The sequence below is a fragment of the Heptranchias perlo genome, chromosome 13 (assembly GCF_035084215.1).
Source record: "Heptranchias perlo isolate sHepPer1 chromosome 13, sHepPer1.hap1, whole genome shotgun sequence".
NCBI lineage: Eukaryota > Metazoa > Chordata > Chondrichthyes > Hexanchiformes > Hexanchidae > Heptranchias > Heptranchias perlo.
In genome coordinates this window covers 7,746,810-7,766,175 of record NC_090337.1, presented here as the reverse complement: position 1 = coordinate 7,766,175, position 19,366 = coordinate 7,746,810, and the positions used below count along the sequence as shown (strand labels likewise).

Below are 19,366 nucleotides of genomic sequence, written 5' to 3'. Positions count from 1 at the left end.
AGCCGTTCAAGGAGAAGGCTTACTACCACCTTCTCAAGGGAAATTAGGGATGGGCAATAAATGCCATCCTTGCCAGCGATGCCCACATCTCAAGAATTATTTTTTTTTAAAGTTCCGATGAGAGGTCTGCATCCAAACCGTTAACCTCCTCTTTCTCTTTACAGATACTGACAGATCTGCTTTTCTATTTCCAACATTTTCTGTTGTGATTTCCAATTTCCAGCATTTGCAGCTACATTTCCGATTATTTGTACCAGCAAGTAGTAGAAATGAGTTCTAGAGCTTTCAGAAAAAACTTGCAGCAGTTTTCTGCTGGGGAAATTTAAACAACCAGGTAGGATGTAGCTCATTTGCTCAGATGAACTTGATTAGATGATAGAGCAGCTAAACTGCCTGGTAGAGGTACGTAGGACCAGGAGTAGGCGATTCAGCCCCACGACCATTCAATTAGATCATGGCTGATCTGTACCCCATCTCTATTTACCCGCCTTGTTCCGTAACCTTAATATCCATAACTACCAAAAATCTATCGATCAGTTTTAAAATTTTCATTTGACCCCCAGCCTCAATATCTTTTTGGGGGAGAGAGTTCGAGATTTCCACTACCCTTTGTGTGAAGACGTGCTTCCTGGCATCACCCTTGAACAGCCTAGCTCTAATTTTAAGGTTATGCCCCCTTGTTCTGGACTCCCCTACCAGAAGAAATAGGCTGCTAAATTGGGCCATGTGGCGCTCATTGTTTTGGGGCTATTCGGCCTCCTGGAGATCCACGATGGCGTCTTGGATGCGCACACCGGACGCCATCTCGGTAAAGGGTTTAGCGCAGAACTAGCTGCGCCTCTAGCCAAACTGTTCCAGTACAGCTACAACACTGGCATCTACGCGACAATGTGGAAAATTGCCCAGGTCTGTCCTGTCCTCAAAAAGCAGGACAAATCCAATCCGGCCAATTACCGCCCCAACAGTCTACTCTCAATCATCAGCAAAGTGATGGAAGGCGTCGTCAACAGTGCTATCAAGCGGCACTTACTCACCAATAACCTGCTCACCGATGCTCAGTTGGGTTCCGCCAGGACCACTCGGCTCCAGACCTCATTACAGCCTTGGTCCAAACATGGACAAAAAAGCTGAATTCCAGAGGTGAAGTGAGAGTGAATGCCCTTGACATCAAGGCAGCATTTGACCGGGAGTGGCACCAAGGAGCCCTCGTAAAATTGAAGTCAATGGGAATGAGGGGGAAAACTCTCCAGTGGCTGGAGTCATATCTAGCACAAAGGAAGATGGTAGTGGTTTTTGGAGGCCAATCATCTCAGCCACAAGACATTGCTGCAGGAGTTCCTCAGGGCAGTGTCCAAGGCCCAACCATCTTCAGCTGCTTCATCAATGACCTTCCCTCCATCATAAGGTCAGAAGTGGGGATGTTTGCTGATGATTGCACAGTGTTCAGTTCCATTCGCAACCCCTCAGATAATGAAGCAGTCCATGCCCGCATGCAGCAAGACCTGGACAACATCCAGGCTTGGGCTGATAAGTGGCAAGTAACATTCACGCCAGACAAGTGCCAGGCAATGACTATCTCCAACAAGAGAGTGTCTAACCACCTCCCCTTGACATTCAATGGCATTACCATCGCTGAATCCCCCACCATCAACATCCTGGGGGTTACCATTGACCAGAAACTTAACTGGACCAGCCATATAAATACTGTGGCTACAAGAGCAGGTCAGAGGCTGGGTATTCTGCGGTGAGTGACTCACCTCCTGACTCCCCAAAGCCTTTCCACCATCTACAAGGCATCGTGTAAAGTAGGGAGAAAATGCGTTTGATCAGTGTGCAAAGCTGATTTAAAGTGGTACACATCATTTTGGAATTTAATGCTCCACTCAATGCACTGCCCTAACTGTGACCATTTAAACATGTTTCAGAGTGCCTGGAGGACCCCCTACCAGCACTATTTAAAGGGATCATGCAGGATTTACAGGTTAGTTCCTGGATTATTTCTTCTGGCTGCTGATGCATTTGGACCTGTTTTTGGAGGTCTCCTTTACTTGAATACTATGACAAGGGATCATAGCCTAACATTTAGAACTGCAGGGTTGAAGTTAGGAAATGCTTCTACATGCAAAGGGTGGAAGAAGTTTGGAACGCTCTTCTGCAAAGGGCAGTTGATGCTAGCTCACTTGTGAATTTTAAATCTGAGAATGATAGATTTCTGTGAACCAAAAGTACTAAGGGATACGGGGCTAAGGCGGGTAAAAGGAGTCAGGTCACAGATCAACCATGGCGGAACAGGCTTGAGGGGCTAAATGCCACTGCCACTTGCTGCCTCCTGTTCTGCACCACCTTCTCCTGCAAGAAAGTGGGACGTGTATCTGGGTGATGTGCCTGTCATGGTTGAATACCTGCCAGTGTGTGTGGCCTGTGAGTTCTGGGTGGGCGGCTTACAACAGTGGTAATGTGCAAGGGTGAGAGGAAGCATCGGATTGGAAGAGTTGAGTACTGATGGAAAGAGTTTGTTGGTAGGTGGGTTCTGGGGAGTGTAGTGAGTGGAGCAGTGGATGCGGCTAGTGGTGCAGTTGGTAGGAGATGCCACTTGAAAGTTGACCACAATCACCTTGACCATTCGTGTCAAAGCATTGAGCTTCTTCCTGCACTGCATCCATGTTAGTGGTGCTATGCTCCCCGCATTGACTTTGTCTCCCGCTGCCTCCCACTGTATATGACTGGAGGGCCTCTTGTTCTCCCCCCACCCCCTGCGGATATAGGATGAGGCTCCTTCTCTCCACCTCTTGCACCAAGGCCTCTAGTGCATCAGCAGAGAACCTTGGTGCATGCACTCTCGCAGGCCTGGTACCAACTCGGACTGGCAGATTGGTGAGGTGTGGCATGCAGATTGGAGGATGTGGGATTTGGTGGTGTGCAACTTTTATTCAATGTTTTAAAATAACTCAACAGTTTGTAAACATAGCGATGGGACCTGCATCTCTGTTTTACGTGGGCGATGTCTGATCTCCGTTCAGGCTCCATGCAGACAGCAGGCTGTTATTTTTAGCAAATTTTAAGAGATTTTGGCTGGCTGTCAGAGAGTTTAAGAGATTCGGGCTCCCCCTGCTGGTGGAAAGTTCGAATGTCATTCAATCCTCATGTCAACGTTGGTTTTTAGCACTTGGCCTCGTCCTGCCTGCCACAGAAGCACTGGGCGTGGGTTAATCACGGACCACGATACCCGGGCCCACTTTCGGGGATGAACCAATTTAACCCCCATAGTTTTTCTTTATCCACCCTATGAAATCCTTAAACACCTCAATTAAATCACCCCTTAATTTTCTAAACTCAAGGGAATACAAGCCTAGTCTATGCAACCTGTCCTCATAATTTAACCCTTTTAGCCCCAGTATCTATAGTGATTGTCCAACATGGTTGTTGCTCTATTTGTTACATTATTTGCTTCACGTTTGCCATTGGTGTGAAGTGTAGGCTGCACTGGAGACAAAGCACCCACCAGACCAATGACAGTACACTGTGCTGTGCTCACCGGCACTTTAAATAGCTGTGCAGCACTGGGACCGTGGTCACTTTAAACAGGTGCGCAGTAAAGTGTTGCAAAGCCCCGATGCACTGCTCGACTGATTGGCCAAAAGTTTCCTCGCTCCGAGGAAATTCCCGGCCTATGTTTCATTCTAATTCATGGAGAATAGAAAATCTCAAGCTTTGGGTGCTTAAATTCATCATTAGCAGGACAAAGAAAGTGGATACGGTAATGTAGTTATGTTATTGGACTCGTACTCCAGAGGCCTGGACTACATTACAACAGTGACTGCAACTCAAAAGTATTTCACTGGTTGCAAAGTGCTTTGTGATGTCTTGACATTGTGAAAGGTGCTATAAAACTGTAGCTTCTTTCTTTCTTTCTTTCTTTCTTTCTAATAATCCAGAGAACCTGAGGGCGATTTTAACTTTGGCCGATGGTGTAAAATGGGCAATAATGATTTGGTCAGCCATTATACACCCCACCCCAATTTCCCTTCCATTGACTTCATAATGGGCAGCCAATTCAATATTGCTCGTTTTACACTTGCCACTTAAAAGATAAGAAATTAGCCTTGTTGCAAGTGAGAGCTAATAGGCTGTGTTTCTGTCAGTAAGACTAACAAAATATTACAGAACAAATTCACCCAGCAGAAAACTGAAGTAATCAACATTCTGTTATAGTCAAAATTGATTTAAAAAAATGGTGAGATTAACACTCAGGTTCTAAAAGTAGAAGGTAGCCAACTTCGTATTCTTGTAATCTGCTCATAATTTTTTACCCACTGTTTTTAGTGTCATATTGCAGCTCTGATTTCACTGAAAGCATCTCATCTACACAGTCAATGCACCCTCAATACAATACCACTCTTTTCTCAGGAAAATTAATTTGTACCTTTCAGTCCAGGAGGACAGGTGTGTTGTACTGATTGCCCAGTGTGCTATACACTAAGGTTCCAGTTTGATCCTCGCTCTGTGATGAGTTCACAGATTCCAACTATTCAAGGTCCTTCATGAAAGCGTAATCAGACAAAAATGGATGCCAAGCCAAAGAAGGAGATATTAGGATAGATGACCAAAAACTTGGTCATGGAGGTGGGTTTTAAGGTGGAGAGGGTGATGGAGAGGCGGAGAGGTTTAAGGGGGGCATTCCAGAGCACAGAGCCTAAATGGCTGAAGGCATGGCCACCAATGGTGGGGCAAAGGGAGGGAGTGGAGCACAAGGTGCCAAAGTGGTAGGAACTCAGAGTTCAAGTGGGGTTGTAGGGCTGGAGGAGGTTACAGAGATAGGGAGGGGTGAGGTCATATGAACATAAGAACAGGAGTAGGCTATTCAGCCCCTCGAGCCTGCGCCTCCATTCAATTAGATCATGGCTGATCTGTATCTCAACTCCATTTACTCACCTTTATTCCATAGCCCTTGATGAAGGTATTTAAACATGAGGATGAGAATTTTAAATTGGAGTCATTGAGGGAACCAGGAGCCAATGTTGCTCAGCAAAGGACAGGGGATGAGATTTAATGCGAGATAAGATGTAGGCAGCAGAGTTTGGGATGAGCTGAAGTTCACTTTAAATAAACATTTTAAATACTGAAATTGGGTAAAAAAAGACATGAGACAAGGTACATTTTTTTCATCTTTGATTTTGTTAGGCAAAATTAGCTTTTCTTAAACTTTAATAGATCATAACCCTAAATGTGCAGATGATGTAATGTGGCTATTTTTAGATACGAGGGTGAGAAATCGTTTGCTTTATACTCAGAAACGTGGGACATTCGGGAACTTGCATGGCACTTTGCCACAGATGCGTTAGACAAACACTTCCACATTGGTTGAGTTTATTATCCTAAGGCAATCAGAAACATACATTATTTTTGATTGGGATTTTTTTGATACATTGCCGAAGATTTTGCAAGTAGTCCCAGTGAAATTACCCATCAGCCTATAGCATGGGATGGTATCTATATATATATATCTACACTGCCAGCGTTTATCTTCACAATGGTGAGAAGTTGGCAGCAGTTGCTTTAGAAGTTCTGCAATGTATTACTTTTTATTGTTGGGGTTATCAGTAAGTATGCTTGTGCGGAGTGAAAACGCACCAAGTTGCAAGCTTCTAGGAAAGTTTAATTCACCCGACTTATTTAAGGATGGAGACATCGTTCTGGGTGGAATTTTTAACATTCATTTGGACAGATCTGAGCAGATTCATCCTTTCACAAGGCGACCAAATCCAATACATTGCAAAAGGTTAGTTCAATTTTGTTGCCAATCAGTATAAGGTCGCATTTTAATCTTTTGCTGGTTGATTAAATTCAGCATGTTTCACAAGACAGAAGGTGTTGAAGCTTTTGTAACGTTTAGTGTGAACTGATTGTGTCAAATGTCAGAATTGATTAGCTGCCACAATTACAGTTGTTGTTGCCAAGAGTTGGTTGATGTTTCCTTCGTGTAGGCAGACTGTAAGTCAGACTAGATTGAAAAATTTTAGGTAAAATTTCTTTCTTTGGCACGCTTTTCTTTATCCGGAAGTTACACTAAGATCGAATCGTCACCGTGCCACAGATTGCAAATTGTTATCAAATTGCCTTTTACAAGAACGTTCTAAACTAAAACTTCCCTAATCTACGTTCTGTTGGTAGGATAAAACTGACTTGTTCAATATCCATGCAAGATATACCTGAAAAGCAAATTATGCAATCTATAGGCTTAGAAACATCTGATTGCTTGTGCAAATTCAGCCAGGCTTAAAACCTAGTTTGTAATAAATTTGTTATTCCATAAAATAGGCTAATTTTCTCCAAGATCCAGTCAGCATCACTAAAATCCAACACACTTAACATTAAGATGTAGTTGTATGAGGTTGAAATCGGACCATTGAATACTTAACATTTTCACTTTATTTCTGTGCGCACTATTTTTACACAGGCGCTAACCCATTAAATATAAACAGATTAAAAATAGCGCACATGGAAATTTACAATGAATTTGTTAAGTAATTTGCCGATCAGAAGATCCATCTCAATATTTCCCACCAATTAAGGCATAGTCATCTCAGCATTCTCCTCAATCAATATAAATAATCCATATGTAATGTTTAAAGATTCATTCTTTTATACCAAGAGTTGCTTTATGTCTCAACTGCTGTACACTCAATAATCCTTTTACAAACCCTCTGACAGGATGAAATATTCTTTCTTCAACAACAACTTGCATTTATATTTTGCCTTTTACGTAGTAAATGTTTCACATAGGAACAACAGATGTCAAACAGTAATAGAAGAGTTAGGAGAGATGACCAATAGCATGATTTCAAAGAGGCTTTTAAAGGAGAGGAGAGAAGTAACAAAATGGAGAGATTTAGGGATGGAATTCAAGTGAGTTGGGCGATGATGGAAGTCAAGAACAATATTAAAGGAGTTTTTGGTGCAACTGAACGGGATGGCTTTGATGTTACCAATGCTTAGTCGAAGAATGATGTGGAGATGCTGGTGATGGACTGGGGTGGACAAATGTAAGGAATCTTACAACTCCAGGTTATAGTCCACCAGTTTTATTTGAAAATCACAAGCTTTCGGAGGTTTTCTCCTTCGTCAGGTGAGTGTGGGATTCCATGGAAGGTACTGCATATATAGTCAGAGAACAATGCCTGGTGATTACAGATAATCTTTCCAACTGCCCGTTGTCAAGGCAATCAAAGGAGTCGAATAGTGTTCAGACAGAGAGACATTACATACAGGACTACTGAATATACAAACGGTCAGAACCCAAAGACAGAGAGAGAGAGAGAGAAACATCCGAAAGGAAGAGAAAGAGAGAGGATGACCAGTTGTATTAAAAACAGATAACTCTTTTCTCGCTGGTGGGGTTACGTGTAGCGTGACATGAACCCAAGATCCCGGTTGAGGCCATCCACATGTAATGTTTTGGCCCATCCATGACTTGATGCTTGACAAGCAGTCTGACCAGACAGTGGTGAGCATGGAGAAGTGAAGCTCATACGCCTACAGGTAATGAATGGAGAGGCAACTTACATACGAGAAAGAAAGGATGGGTGCTCAGGATGAAATCTGGAGATAGAACTTTTATTTTCATTTAGTAGTCAATGCATTTTGTACAAACAAAAAAATTATTGGTGCGTTTGAATTGAAGTATTTTTATTTTAGAAAAGTGAATTATCCTGTTAGTTCTCATCAATAACCATTCCCTCATCTTTTATATCTTATCATTCATAGTCTCAGAACAACAGTCTAGATTCAGTATATTGTTGGTTTAGGGTTGGCCCACGACATATACAATTATTACCATTTCTATAATTTCCCATATTATTTTTTACTTGCATAGAGTTCACTACTGAAGGAGAACAATGGACAACACACCAACCGTTAGCACAGTAACTAGGAAACAAAATATTCCAAATCAATTCAAAGGCAACACAAAGTTAGGCCCATCGACCTATACTGGGATAAAATTGCAGTGATGCTTTTTGACGGCTGAAGCCATCACATCAAAGCAGAAAGAGATTTGGGAGGGTGGATAATGAAATACAAGAGATTAGGGAATGGTTGTTGACAGAAACTAGTTGTTGATTTAATGGGATTTAACTTCTCCTAAAATAAAATTATTTCAACTCGAGTCCTGGACAATCTTTTCATTTGTGTAAATTTTGTGACTAGTATCCATTGCTCCCAAGTTTACTTAGCTTTTATACAAGGCTTTTCAGGATTTTTGCGTTATGTTACACAGAATGCAAAGCCCAAGCACTCGAAGACCCTTTCTACGAGGCTGGCTTGGCTTCGGTGTAATCAGCATTCAGACTGGGATATAACTGTGGGGCTATGCTCCCATTTTCATGTGATGCACCTCTTCATATTGATGCGAAGGTGGCACTATAACTGCAGCTAATATTTGTTTTGGTTTCTGATTTGCGATTTCTTAACCAATACCATTTCACTCACATGTACAGACCTTGTTCACTAGCAAAAAGAACTTGCATTTATATAACACATTTTACAGCCAATTATGTACTTTTGGAGTGTAGGCACTGTTGTAATGTAGGAAATGTGGCATCCAATTTGCACACAGCAAGGTCCCACAAACAGCAATGTTATAATGACCAGATCATTTGTTATAGTGATGTTGCTTGAGGGATAAATATTGGCCAAGACATTGGGGAGAACTTCCCTGCACTTCTTCGAAATAGTGCCATGGGATCTTTTATGTCCACCTGAGAGGGCAGACGGGGCCTCGGTTTAATGTCTCATTCGAAAGATGGCACTTCTGACAGTGCTGCACTGAAGTGGCACCTTGGATTACGTGCTCATGTCTCTGGAGTGGGACTTGAACCCACTATCTATTAGAAGTGTCTAGAGGAGAAGTCAAGAGGATCACAAATATTTCAGTCAATGTCTTGCTCTAATGGAATATGTATGACCGAGCAAACACTTCATCACCTGAAAATAATTGTAAATTACAGATTTTCTTTCAGTGTCTTTGGTCGGGCACAAACTATGATCTTTGCCATAGAAGAAATAAACCAAAGTCAGACATTGCTTGGGAATATTACGCTGGGCTACAGGATCTATGATGGATGCGCCTCATCTACGATTGCAGCGAAGGCAGCCCTAGCTCTTGTGGGTGGACAGGAAGAAAACATTGCTGACCACAGATGTGAAGAATCTCATAAGGTTTCTGCTCTTGTTGGTGGAGGATCCACACAGTCTATTGCGATAGCCCGAATAATTGGCTCTTTTGAAATTCCCCTGGTAAGATGGCAATTTTGTATCTGGGTATGCACTTTGTATATTAATTTTTTGAGTGAATATATCAAAATCTTCATGTGATGATAGAGAGTTAAATTATAAATTAATACTGTAAAATGTGTTTATCTTATATTAAATACTGCATGGCATTTTGTTGGGGCTAAAAATGATGCATTGTTCATTCTTAATTACAACATTGATCCATAATTTTACTATCCAATGCAAATGCTATATTTAAGAATGCTGCAGTAGGAATTCTATTGGCCCGTGTGTTGCAGTGACATTCTTCACGAAGATTCCTCTTGTTGGTGTTTCAGGTGAAATTGTAAAGGTGATGCAACATAATAGCCTTGAAATTATGCTGTGGGTACCAATGGACTGATGCTTCATGCAATTGTCTGAATCTCTATTGCTATCTTTGGGCAGGTGTTAACCTGTTACATTGTTAGTTAGCTTTTCACAGTTTAAAATAAACAGGTATACCCTCTGCAAACTTGAGCTCATCCAAAACGTTGCTGCCCGTATCCTTACTTGCACCAAGTCCTGTTCACTCATCACCCCTGTGCTCGCTGACCGACATTGGCTCCCGATCCGGGAACGCCTCGATTTTAAAATTCGAGATCTCTGCACTCCTCCAATTCAGGCCTCTTGTTCTTCTCCGATTTTCTTCGCTTCATCATTGGCGGCTGTACCTTCAACTGCCGAGGCACTAGGCTTTGGAATTCCCTCCCTAAACCTCTACGCCTCGCCCTCCTCCTTTAAGACACTCCTTAAAACCTACCTCTTTGATCAAGCTTTTGGTCACTTGTCCTAATATCTCTTTATTTGGCTTGGTACCAAATCCCTCCTGTGAAGCGCTTTGGGGTGTTTTACTTCGTTTAACGTGTTATATAAATGTAAGTTGTTGGTTAAAATCTCCACTATACTGTTGAGAGAGGAATTTCAGACAATTGTATCAATGTTTTGGTGCTAGTATCCCAAGGTGTAAGTTCAGGGATGATGTATCAATGATTTCACTGGAAAAGAGAAAGTCTTCACAAACACATTTATAATATCGCATATTGAATCTTCCTTGATAAAAATGACCCAGAGATTTGTGCTCCCTATGATTTTCTTTGGTTTGAATACATCTTTATTGCTTTTATTTTTCGTGGTGTAGGTTAGTTATCTTTCCACTTGCGAATGTCTCAGCAACAGGCGAGAATACCCCACCTTCTTCAGGACCATCCCTAGTGATTCCCACCAGTCCAAGGTTTTAGCTCAACTCGTTCAACGGTTTGGATGGACTTGGATTGGGACCATCAGAAGCGACAACGATTATGGTAACTTTGGCATGCAGGCGTTTGAGGAAGCTGTGGAAAGACTTGGAGTCTGCATCGCCTTCTCTGAGTCATTTTATAGAACTGACTCTGAAAAGAAAATAACAGAGATTGTCGAGGTGATTAAAGCATCGACCGTAAAGGTTGTGGTGGCCTTCGTTGCCAGAGGAGACATGGGTGTTTTGCTTAAAGAAGTCATGCGTCAGAACGTCATTGGGATACAGTGGGTAGGAAGTGAAGCCTGGGTTACAGCAGAATTGCTCTCTCCAGAAGAAAGCACCGGATTTCTTCTTGGCACAATAGGGACTGCAATCCGTAGCTCACAAATAGTTGGGCTGAGAGACTTTTTTCTCAGAGTCCGTCCTTCCTTGTTCCCTGAAAACATTTTGATAAAGGAGTTTTGGGAGGCTTTGTTTGGATGTGCTCTAAAAACGGAAGACACAAGACCAATAAATTCCACACCTCGTTTACTGCAATGCACAGGCAATGAAAACATGTTAGACCTGCCCAGTGCATATTTAGATATAACCTCAGATGGATTTTCTTACAACTTATACAGGGCGGTTTATACATTGGCCCATGCACTTGACAACATGTTATCGTGTGAAAATGGCAAGGGTCCATTTTCAAATAATGGATGTGCAGATGTTTTAAACTTCCAACCGTGGCAGGTAAGAAAAGTACATCATCAAAATAAAACACATTTCCGGAATACCTAAAAATTATTTTCAGACTTGATACAGTGAAATATGTAAAACATTTGAACTGAATTGAAACTATTTTCAGTGTTGATTTTCTCATTCTCTGGGATTTCATGATTGCCCACTGCTGGGCAGATCAGGAGTGGGAAGGGTGAAAAATTGGTCATAGGACATGCTCGGGTTTTATCGCACCTTCTGCTATGGTCCCTACTCTATTTTCCCGCCCTCTGGGCCCAGCGGAGTTCAATGTGCCAGAAGGTTGGAGGGTTGGAGGAGGTCACAATGATAGGAAAGGACGAGGCCGTGGAGGGGTTTCAGCACGAGGATGAAAATTTAAAATCAAGGCGTTATTGGACCAGGAGCCAATGGAGGTCAGCGAGCACAGGGGTGATGGGTGAACGGGACTTAGTGCGAGTTACGATGTGGGCAGCAGAGTTTGGGGTGATTTCAATTCAGTGGAGGGTGGAAGATGGAAGGCCGGCTACGGAAGTGCTTTGGGACATTCTGAGGATGTGATAAAGCGCTAATTAAAGATGTCTGCTTTCTTTTTTTCTCAATAAGCTGCTGCACTACATGCATTCAGTTAATTTCACCACTACAACCGGCGACAAAGTCTATTTTGATGAAAGTGGGAATCCCGTCGCTGCGTATGACTTGGTAAATTGGCAAACCAGTGAGCTGGGATCAGTTGAAATTACGACGGTCGGTTACTATGATGGATCAGCCCTTCCAGGACAAGAGCTTGCACTCAATGAAGAATCAATCATTTGGAGTGGTGGCTGGAGAAAGGTAAGCCTACCAGGTGAAAACCGCTTCTGTTTTGCAATCAACTCAGCTTTGTCATCTACAACACTTAGGTGGCAATACACATAAGAGAGTAAGAGAGTGATTGATTATTGAATATAATTTAATACACTAAAGCAAACTGTCAGCCGTGGCTCAATGGGTAGCACTCTTGCCTCTGACTCAAGATTGTGGGTTTAAGTCCCACTCCAAGGACTTGAGCACAAAATCTAGGCTTTAACTTCAATGCAGTAATGAGCGAGTGCTGCACTGTCAGAGGTGCCATCTTTCGGATGAGATGTTAAACCAAGGCCCATCTCAGATAAATGTAAAAGATCCCATGACACTATTTTGAAGAAGGGCAGGGGAGTTCTCCCCGGTGTCTTGGCCAATATTTATCCCTCAACCAACACCTAAAAATAGATTATCTGGTCATTAGCACATTGCTGTTTGTGGGATCTTGCTGTGCACAAATTGGCTGCCGCATTTCCTAAATTACAACAGTGGCTACACTTTAAAAATACTTCATTGGCTGTAAAGCACTTTGGGACATCCTGAGGTCATGAAAGGCGCTATATAAATGCAAGTCTTTTTATTTTGAAGCATTTACTTTGATTTGGATCTGCATCTTAACTTTGATTTCAAAGCAAACCTCAAAAGATATTTTACAGGTAAACATCAAGTATGGTTATTAAAAAACTGTTACGTTTCCAAAGATCAGCAATTGTTGGCAATAAACTGCATTGGCTTTTCACCTCTCTTCAACAATGAAAACTTTATGAAGTGCTCTATAATTTCAACTGATTTCATTAGAACAGAGGAGATTATGGGGTGATTTGATAGAGGTGTTCAAAATTATAAAGGGATGGGACACAAGTAGATAGAAACATGATGTGGAGATGCCGGTGATGGACTGGGGTGGACAAATGTAAGGAATCTTACAACACCGGGTTATAGTCCAACAGTTGGACTATAACCTGGTGTTGTAAGATTCCTTACATAGATAGAAACAGACAATTTCCGGTGATTGAGGGGTCTAGAACAAGGGGACAACAATATAAGATTGAATGTAAGCGATTTAGGATAGAGAGCAAGAGAAATGTTTTTTTACACAGAGGGCTCTGGAGCTATGGAACGCACTGCCGGGTTAGTGATTGAAGCAGACACTATGTCAACATTTAAGAATAGGTTAGATAGGTGACTGAAGGAAAGTGGGATAACGGGATAGGGGAACAAGGCAGGCACGTGGGATTAAGACTATTTCTTGTGTGGAGGCTGAACACCAACAGGGACTGGTTGGGCTGAATGTGTGTGCCCGCGTGGTAATTTCTATGCAATACTATGTAGCTGCCCACCTGTACCCCAAGACTCTTTGTCTACCTCCATTGGAGAAGCATCAGAAGTGATGGTACTCACTAAACTTATGTTATTGGAGCTATGGCTTTTCATCAGCCACCAATGTTCAAACTAAAGAGCTAGTGTTTTTTCAATTGATTCCTTTTCACCAGCTAAACAGAGCTCACTCTCTGTCACTGGGAGAGAGAGTGAGGATGAGTGACGAGTCAGAGTAAATCTAGTGGAGGTCGCGCATTTAGGAGGAGAATTTTTGCTTCAGCACCAAGGTCCCATATCAGGAAATTGAGTTCCTCGAGTTCATGATTTTCTGTGCAAAGTTGGGCTGGGGGTGCACAACATCCCAATATGCACAAAAGCAAAATACTGTGGATGCTAGAAATCTGAAATAAAAACAGTAAAATGCTGGAAACACTCAACAGGTCAGGCAGCATCTGTGGAGAGAGAAACAGAGTTAATGTTTCAGCTGAAAGTTACTATTGAATTTGCTTCCACCACCCTTTCAGGCAGTGCACGCCAGGTCATAACAACTTGCTGAGTAAAAAAAATTCTTATCATCTCCCCTCTGGTTCTTTTGCCAATTATCTTAAATCTGTGTCCTTGGATTACCGACCCTCCTGCCAGTGGAAACAGTTTCTCCCTATTTACTCTATCAAATCCTTTCATAATTTTGAACACCTCTATTAAATCTCCCCTTAACCTTCTCTGCTCTAAGGAGACCAGCTTCTCCAGTCTCTCCACATAACTGAAGCCCCTCATCCCTGGTGCCATTCTAGTAAATCTCATCTACACCCTCTCCTAGGCATTTAGGAACCATGCACAATATTTCTTGGAAGCAAAATTACTTAACAGAAGAAACAGTTGCTGATGAGAGAGTCCCAATACTTGCATGATGCTTCTGTTTATTATATGATTAGTGCTCAAATTCTCGTCCTGGTTGAGAACTACATCCATCCAATACAGAGATTGTGCGAGATGCAACAGTGACATTTAATGTACTATTTTACATTGCTCGGTGAATCAATCCTAAATGCTTCTGTTTTCTTTAAGGTACCCCGATCAGTTTGCTCTGAAAGTTGTCCCCTGGGAACAAGGAAAATAGCCAGAAGAGGGCAGCCTGTTTGTTGCTTTGATTGCACGCAGTGCGCTGACGGCGAGATCAGTAACACCACAGGTGTGTGTGGATTGTAACACTAGTTTATTGGCCCAGAATTTTCTGGAGCAGGGCATGTTTATTAGATTTATTTCCTCACCCTTCACCTCAAAAAAATCTTTGCGCTGCAAGTTGTTGGAAATGTGAGCTGATAATGAGGGCAACATGGCATCTGGGACCTTAGTGAACGATGGGACCAACAGTCTATCTCCTTAACCAGTGAGATTTAAGAATAGAGAAAGAACCAGAGGAATGACAGAGAAGGAAATAGGGTGAATTAGAGTCAAATTCGATAAAGAAAGAGAAATAAAGAGAGGGAAAGAGAGATTCGATTAAGAGAGAGAAAAAAGAGACAGAAAGGAAAAGTAAGAAACAATTTAAAAAATTTAAATTTTAAATTGTAAAAATCTCGAGGAACAATTTAGTACCTGGAGGAATGAGACTGCATCGTCTCAATTGTTCCCTTTCTGGGCCAGAGGGGTTGAGTGAGATTGCACAAACATAAATCTTGTCATTAAAAGGGTCCTTATGTCGTGAGATACCAGCTTTCTGCGGCGAGTTTAATTTGTTTTAACAACGCAAATGCAGCAATTGCTTGAAATTCACGGGGAGGTTGATGGCGAGCTCCCGCTTTTGTGAGGCTAATGGCAGAGTGGTGCAAATTGTTCAGCAGTTTGTGGCGATTCACAACTCATGGCGTAATCACTTCCTTGCCACAAATTACTGGGTAATAACGGTGAGCGCCATTAAAGTCGTCGTTATTTGCCCAGCAAATTCTGGGCCATTGTATTCGTTATGTAAAATCTGCACATATTTTTACTGAATGAGTTACGTTTTCCTTCTTTCCTCCTAGATTCCATAGACTGCATCAAATGCCCCTTGGAATACTGGTCCAATCAGGGAAAAGACCGATGCATCCCAAAGGAAATAGAATTTCTTTCCTTTAAGGAGGTCCTAGGATTGATATTAATGATTATTGCATTGGTTGGAGCCACTGCAACAATTATCGTTGCTGTTATTTTCTTTAGATATCGAGACACTCCAATAGTTAAGGCCAACAACTCAGAGCTAAGTTTCCTCCTACTCTTCGCATTAACCCTTTGTTTTCTCTGTTCACTCACATTCATTGGTGAACCCTCGGTCTGGTCTTGCATGTTACGCCACACAGCTTTTGGAGTCACTTTTGTTCTCTGTATTACTTGTGTTTTGGGGAAAACAATTGTTGTGCTGACAGCCTTTAATGCAACTCTTCCCAACAATAACAGGATGAAATGGTTTGGACCTCTCCAGCAACGATTGAGTGTTTTCATCCTCACAGTAATTCAGGGTTTAATATGCACTCTCTGGTTAACTGTATCGCCTCCCATTCCAACGAAAAACACACAGTACTACAGGGAGATTATTATTCTAGAATGTGATGTGGGGTCTGTGATAGCCTTCTCCTGTGTGTTAGGTTACATTGGCTTTCTATCTTGTGTGTGTTTTATTCTTGCATTTTTAGCACGAAATCTGCCGGATAATTTCAACGAGGCTAAATTTATAACTTTCAGCATGCTGATCTTCTGTGCAGTTTGGGTTACCTTCATTCCAGCTTATGTCAGCTCTCCTGGGAAATACACTGTAGCTGTGGAAGTGTTTGCTATTTTGGCTTCTAGCTTTGGTCTCTTACTTTGTATATTTTCTCCAAAATGTTATGCAATATTGTTAAAGCCAGAAGAGAATACCAAAAAACACATGATGGGCAAGGTGTCTTCAAAGACACTTTAAATATTCTAAATACATTTGAAGATCTGTCTGTTCTTTAATTGCTCTATCCGCTAAAATGAAGATATGCAGTTATCATTATTATATAATAAATTGTTCTCTGTACAAAAAAGTCTGTGAAGTTTTGAATCCAACATTCACACTGGAAAATACACTTCACATTTAATTGTAGTGATTAATTTGCGATTGTTTGCATTCAGCAAGACCATAAGTTCTCAGCTTCTAAGGGTCATTTCAGGTCCTTAATCCAACATGGGTACCTTAGTGTATTGGTTGTGTTACTGGACCAGTACTCTAGCAGGCCATTGAATGGAGAATAGTGAGTTTAAATCCCACCATAATTGTATGAGAAATTGATTTCAGTTTTAAAAAAAGCTGGGTATCAATAAAAGTGACCATGAAGCTGTAAAAACCCAACTGGTTCACTGATATCCTTTAGGGAAGGGATCTTGTCATCCTTACCTGGCCTGGCCTATATGTGACTCCAGGCCCACACTTTTAACTGCCCTCTAAAGTGGGCTAGCAAGCTACCCTAGCCTTGCCAGTAACACCCACATCCTGAGAATGAATACAAAAAAAACATTGACTGCAATGGAAAAGGAAATCGGGCATTATGTTAAAGCGGGCAGCTGACCCACTGCTGCTCACTTCCCACCTTTCGGGAACAGTTAAAATTAACGCTGTGCTGTGGAAACATAAATTGCATCTACCAAGAAGCCACAGATGGAAAATAAGAAAGCTGTTGAAAAAAAATCTGAACCTAAGCCACAACCTAAATCAACAATAAATATAAGGCAAACAATGCAACAACCCCCCCCCCCACCCCCCGAATGAACAATGAGTATTGCAGCAAAACAAGGTTCTACAATTATGAAACAGCTGATACTTTTTCTAAGATAGTCTAAGATATGCCCTTTAGGAGAAGCAGTGCTTGTTTTCAAAAGGGTGCTGATAATAAATGATATCTGCACATCCTGCACATACCTGCACATCCCTCGATGTGTTGAGTAACACTGTAACACTGTTCATCAGATGATGATTTCTTGTTTACCAAAATATTGCTATGTGCAATTGTTGGACTCCCAACTAATAGAGCCACTGACATGGAAGTGTAAATGTGGTATGTTGTGTTCAGAATGTTCTGATTACTCTCTCACAGGTGAAATGGAGTCAAGCTTAAACCAGGGTACCCTTCAGAAACAGGCTTCACCATGGGGGCACCTATCCAACTCTTCCATATCACTCAACATAAGCACAGAGCACAGACACCTTGGTCAGTGACACAGAATAGGATGCCCCATGTGAAAGGGTTAACAGTAGTGAACAACAACAGCTTGCATTTTTATAACATCTTTAATGCACAAAAAACGAACTAAGGTGCTTCACAAAAGTGTAATCACAAAAACATTGAAACTGAGCCAAAGTAGGAGATATTAGGAGAGAGCTTGGTCGAAGAAGAAGATTTTGAGGAGGGTCCTAAAGGAGGAGAGAGAAGTGGACAGGTTTAGGGAGACAATTCCAGAGCTTAGTGCCTAGACGGCTGAAGGTACGACCGCCAATGGTGGGGCGAAGGGAGTGGTGGAGGGACAAGAGGCTAGAGTTGGAGGAACACAGAGTTCTTGAAGGGTTGTAGGGTTGGAGGACGTTACAGAGGGAGGGGTGAGACCATGAAGGCATTTGAACACAAGAATAAGAATGCTAAATCTGAGGCACTGGGGGACTGAGATCTAATGTAGATCAGCAAGAACAGGGGTGGTGGGAAGGGTAGTCAAAGGCAGATGTTTCAGAAGCCAAGAAGATCTGGGCGCAGTCCCAGTTTGTGTGAGTCCTCTTCTCTATTTGCTAGGGAATTCCTGACTTGGTGAGCCTCTTTTGAACACTATATGCAGCAATATATACTGGGTGTTTATATATTGATGCAGTGCTTTGGAGATTGATCTGGGTAGATGAAGAAGTCCAGTTACCCAAATTTGTAACACCTTGTCCAACCTGATTGCTGTTACAGATTAAATGCTCTCTCCATTGCAGACTATCTTAGAAAAAGTGCCAGCAGTTTCAACCTCCATCATGCAGACCATTGGCTCTAAAGGAGCATTTAGCTTCTCTGCTCAGTGTCTTGCTATGGATGCATTAGATCTAAACTCCAAGAGGCCGTGTGGGCTGGATTTGACACTCTTGGGGAAAGAGTACAAATAACTATGAGGGAATATTTTGCAGAACTAATCACTATCCAGTGGGCTTTGCTTTTGGACACCAGTGGATTATGCAAGGGCATACTCTCCAGCAGTGGCATGTGCAAAGTCACAAAGAATATCAGCACTTCTGAGACACACCATGAAGCCCTGCACAAATGGCAGCACAACTGGCCTTAAAGTAGCATAGAGCTTGGAGTCACATCATCAAGGCACACTGTTGATGCTGATGGTGTCACTGGTAAATAAAGAAGCATCATTCAGAGTTACTTGTACCCAACCCCTTCATCTAGGAGAATACATCAAAGCAGGCCAATGCAGGTTGATGTCAGAAGCAGTGCATAATTCATTAGGGGAAGACGCGCTCAGTAAAGGTACATCCATTCACTTCAGGCACCGGTTCTCTTGGTGGGACTTTGGCACTTTTTGGGCCCCCTATAAGTCAAGACACAAAAACAATTAATGACACATAGTCTATCAGTGGCAAAGATATTATATAAAGACCCATGGACAGGCAGTTACTGAGACACAGAGCCATTTATTGTAGAGTATCCAGCCTCAGGTCTGCTCTTTTACCACTGTGTTGATATGAATGGTCCAGTTAAGCTTCTGGTCAATGGTGACCCCCAAGATTTTGATGGTTGGAACACGGAAAGTTCTCACACACAATTTCCAGTCGTGAGTCACTGGTAGGAATACTATTTGATTTTTTCCCTTTCTAGCCCAGTGGACACGAAGGCTAATCATAGTACGCACCCCCCCCACCCTCCCCACTCCCACTGCCTTTCCTCAGAGAACAAGGGACAAATC

At 42.1% G+C, this 19,366-nt stretch overlaps 1 protein-coding gene across 1 annotated transcript; it reads left to right on the top strand.

Moving 5' to 3' along the window:
• The first annotated feature begins 9,039 nt into the window (after nucleotides 1-9,039).
• On the top strand, nucleotides 9,040-16,367 carry LOC137330984 (extracellular calcium-sensing receptor-like). Its single transcript, XM_067994562.1, has 5 exons — nucleotides 9,040-9,294; nucleotides 10,451-11,281; nucleotides 11,873-12,100; nucleotides 14,498-14,621; nucleotides 15,454-16,367. Exons 1-5 carry the CDS (start codon nucleotides 9,040-9,042, stop codon nucleotides 16,365-16,367), a joined length of 2,352 nt encoding a protein of 783 aa, XP_067850663.1.
• The last annotated feature ends 2,999 nt before the right edge of the window (nucleotides 16,368-19,366 follow it).

Excerpts from the sequence above, each read along its gene's own strand:
- LOC137330984 (XM_067994562.1), top strand. The coding sequence starts at position 9,040 with ATGATCTTTGCCATAGAAGAAATAAACCAAAGTCAGACATTGCTTGGG. Across the intron at positions 11,282-11,872 it reads TAAACTTCCAACCGTGGCAG|CTGCTGCACTACATGCATTC; the intron begins GTAAGAAAAGTA and ends TTTCTCAATAAG. Across the intron at positions 12,101-14,497 it reads GGAGTGGTGGCTGGAGAAAG|GTACCCCGATCAGTTTGCTC; the intron begins GTAAGCCTACCA and ends GTTTTCTTTAAG.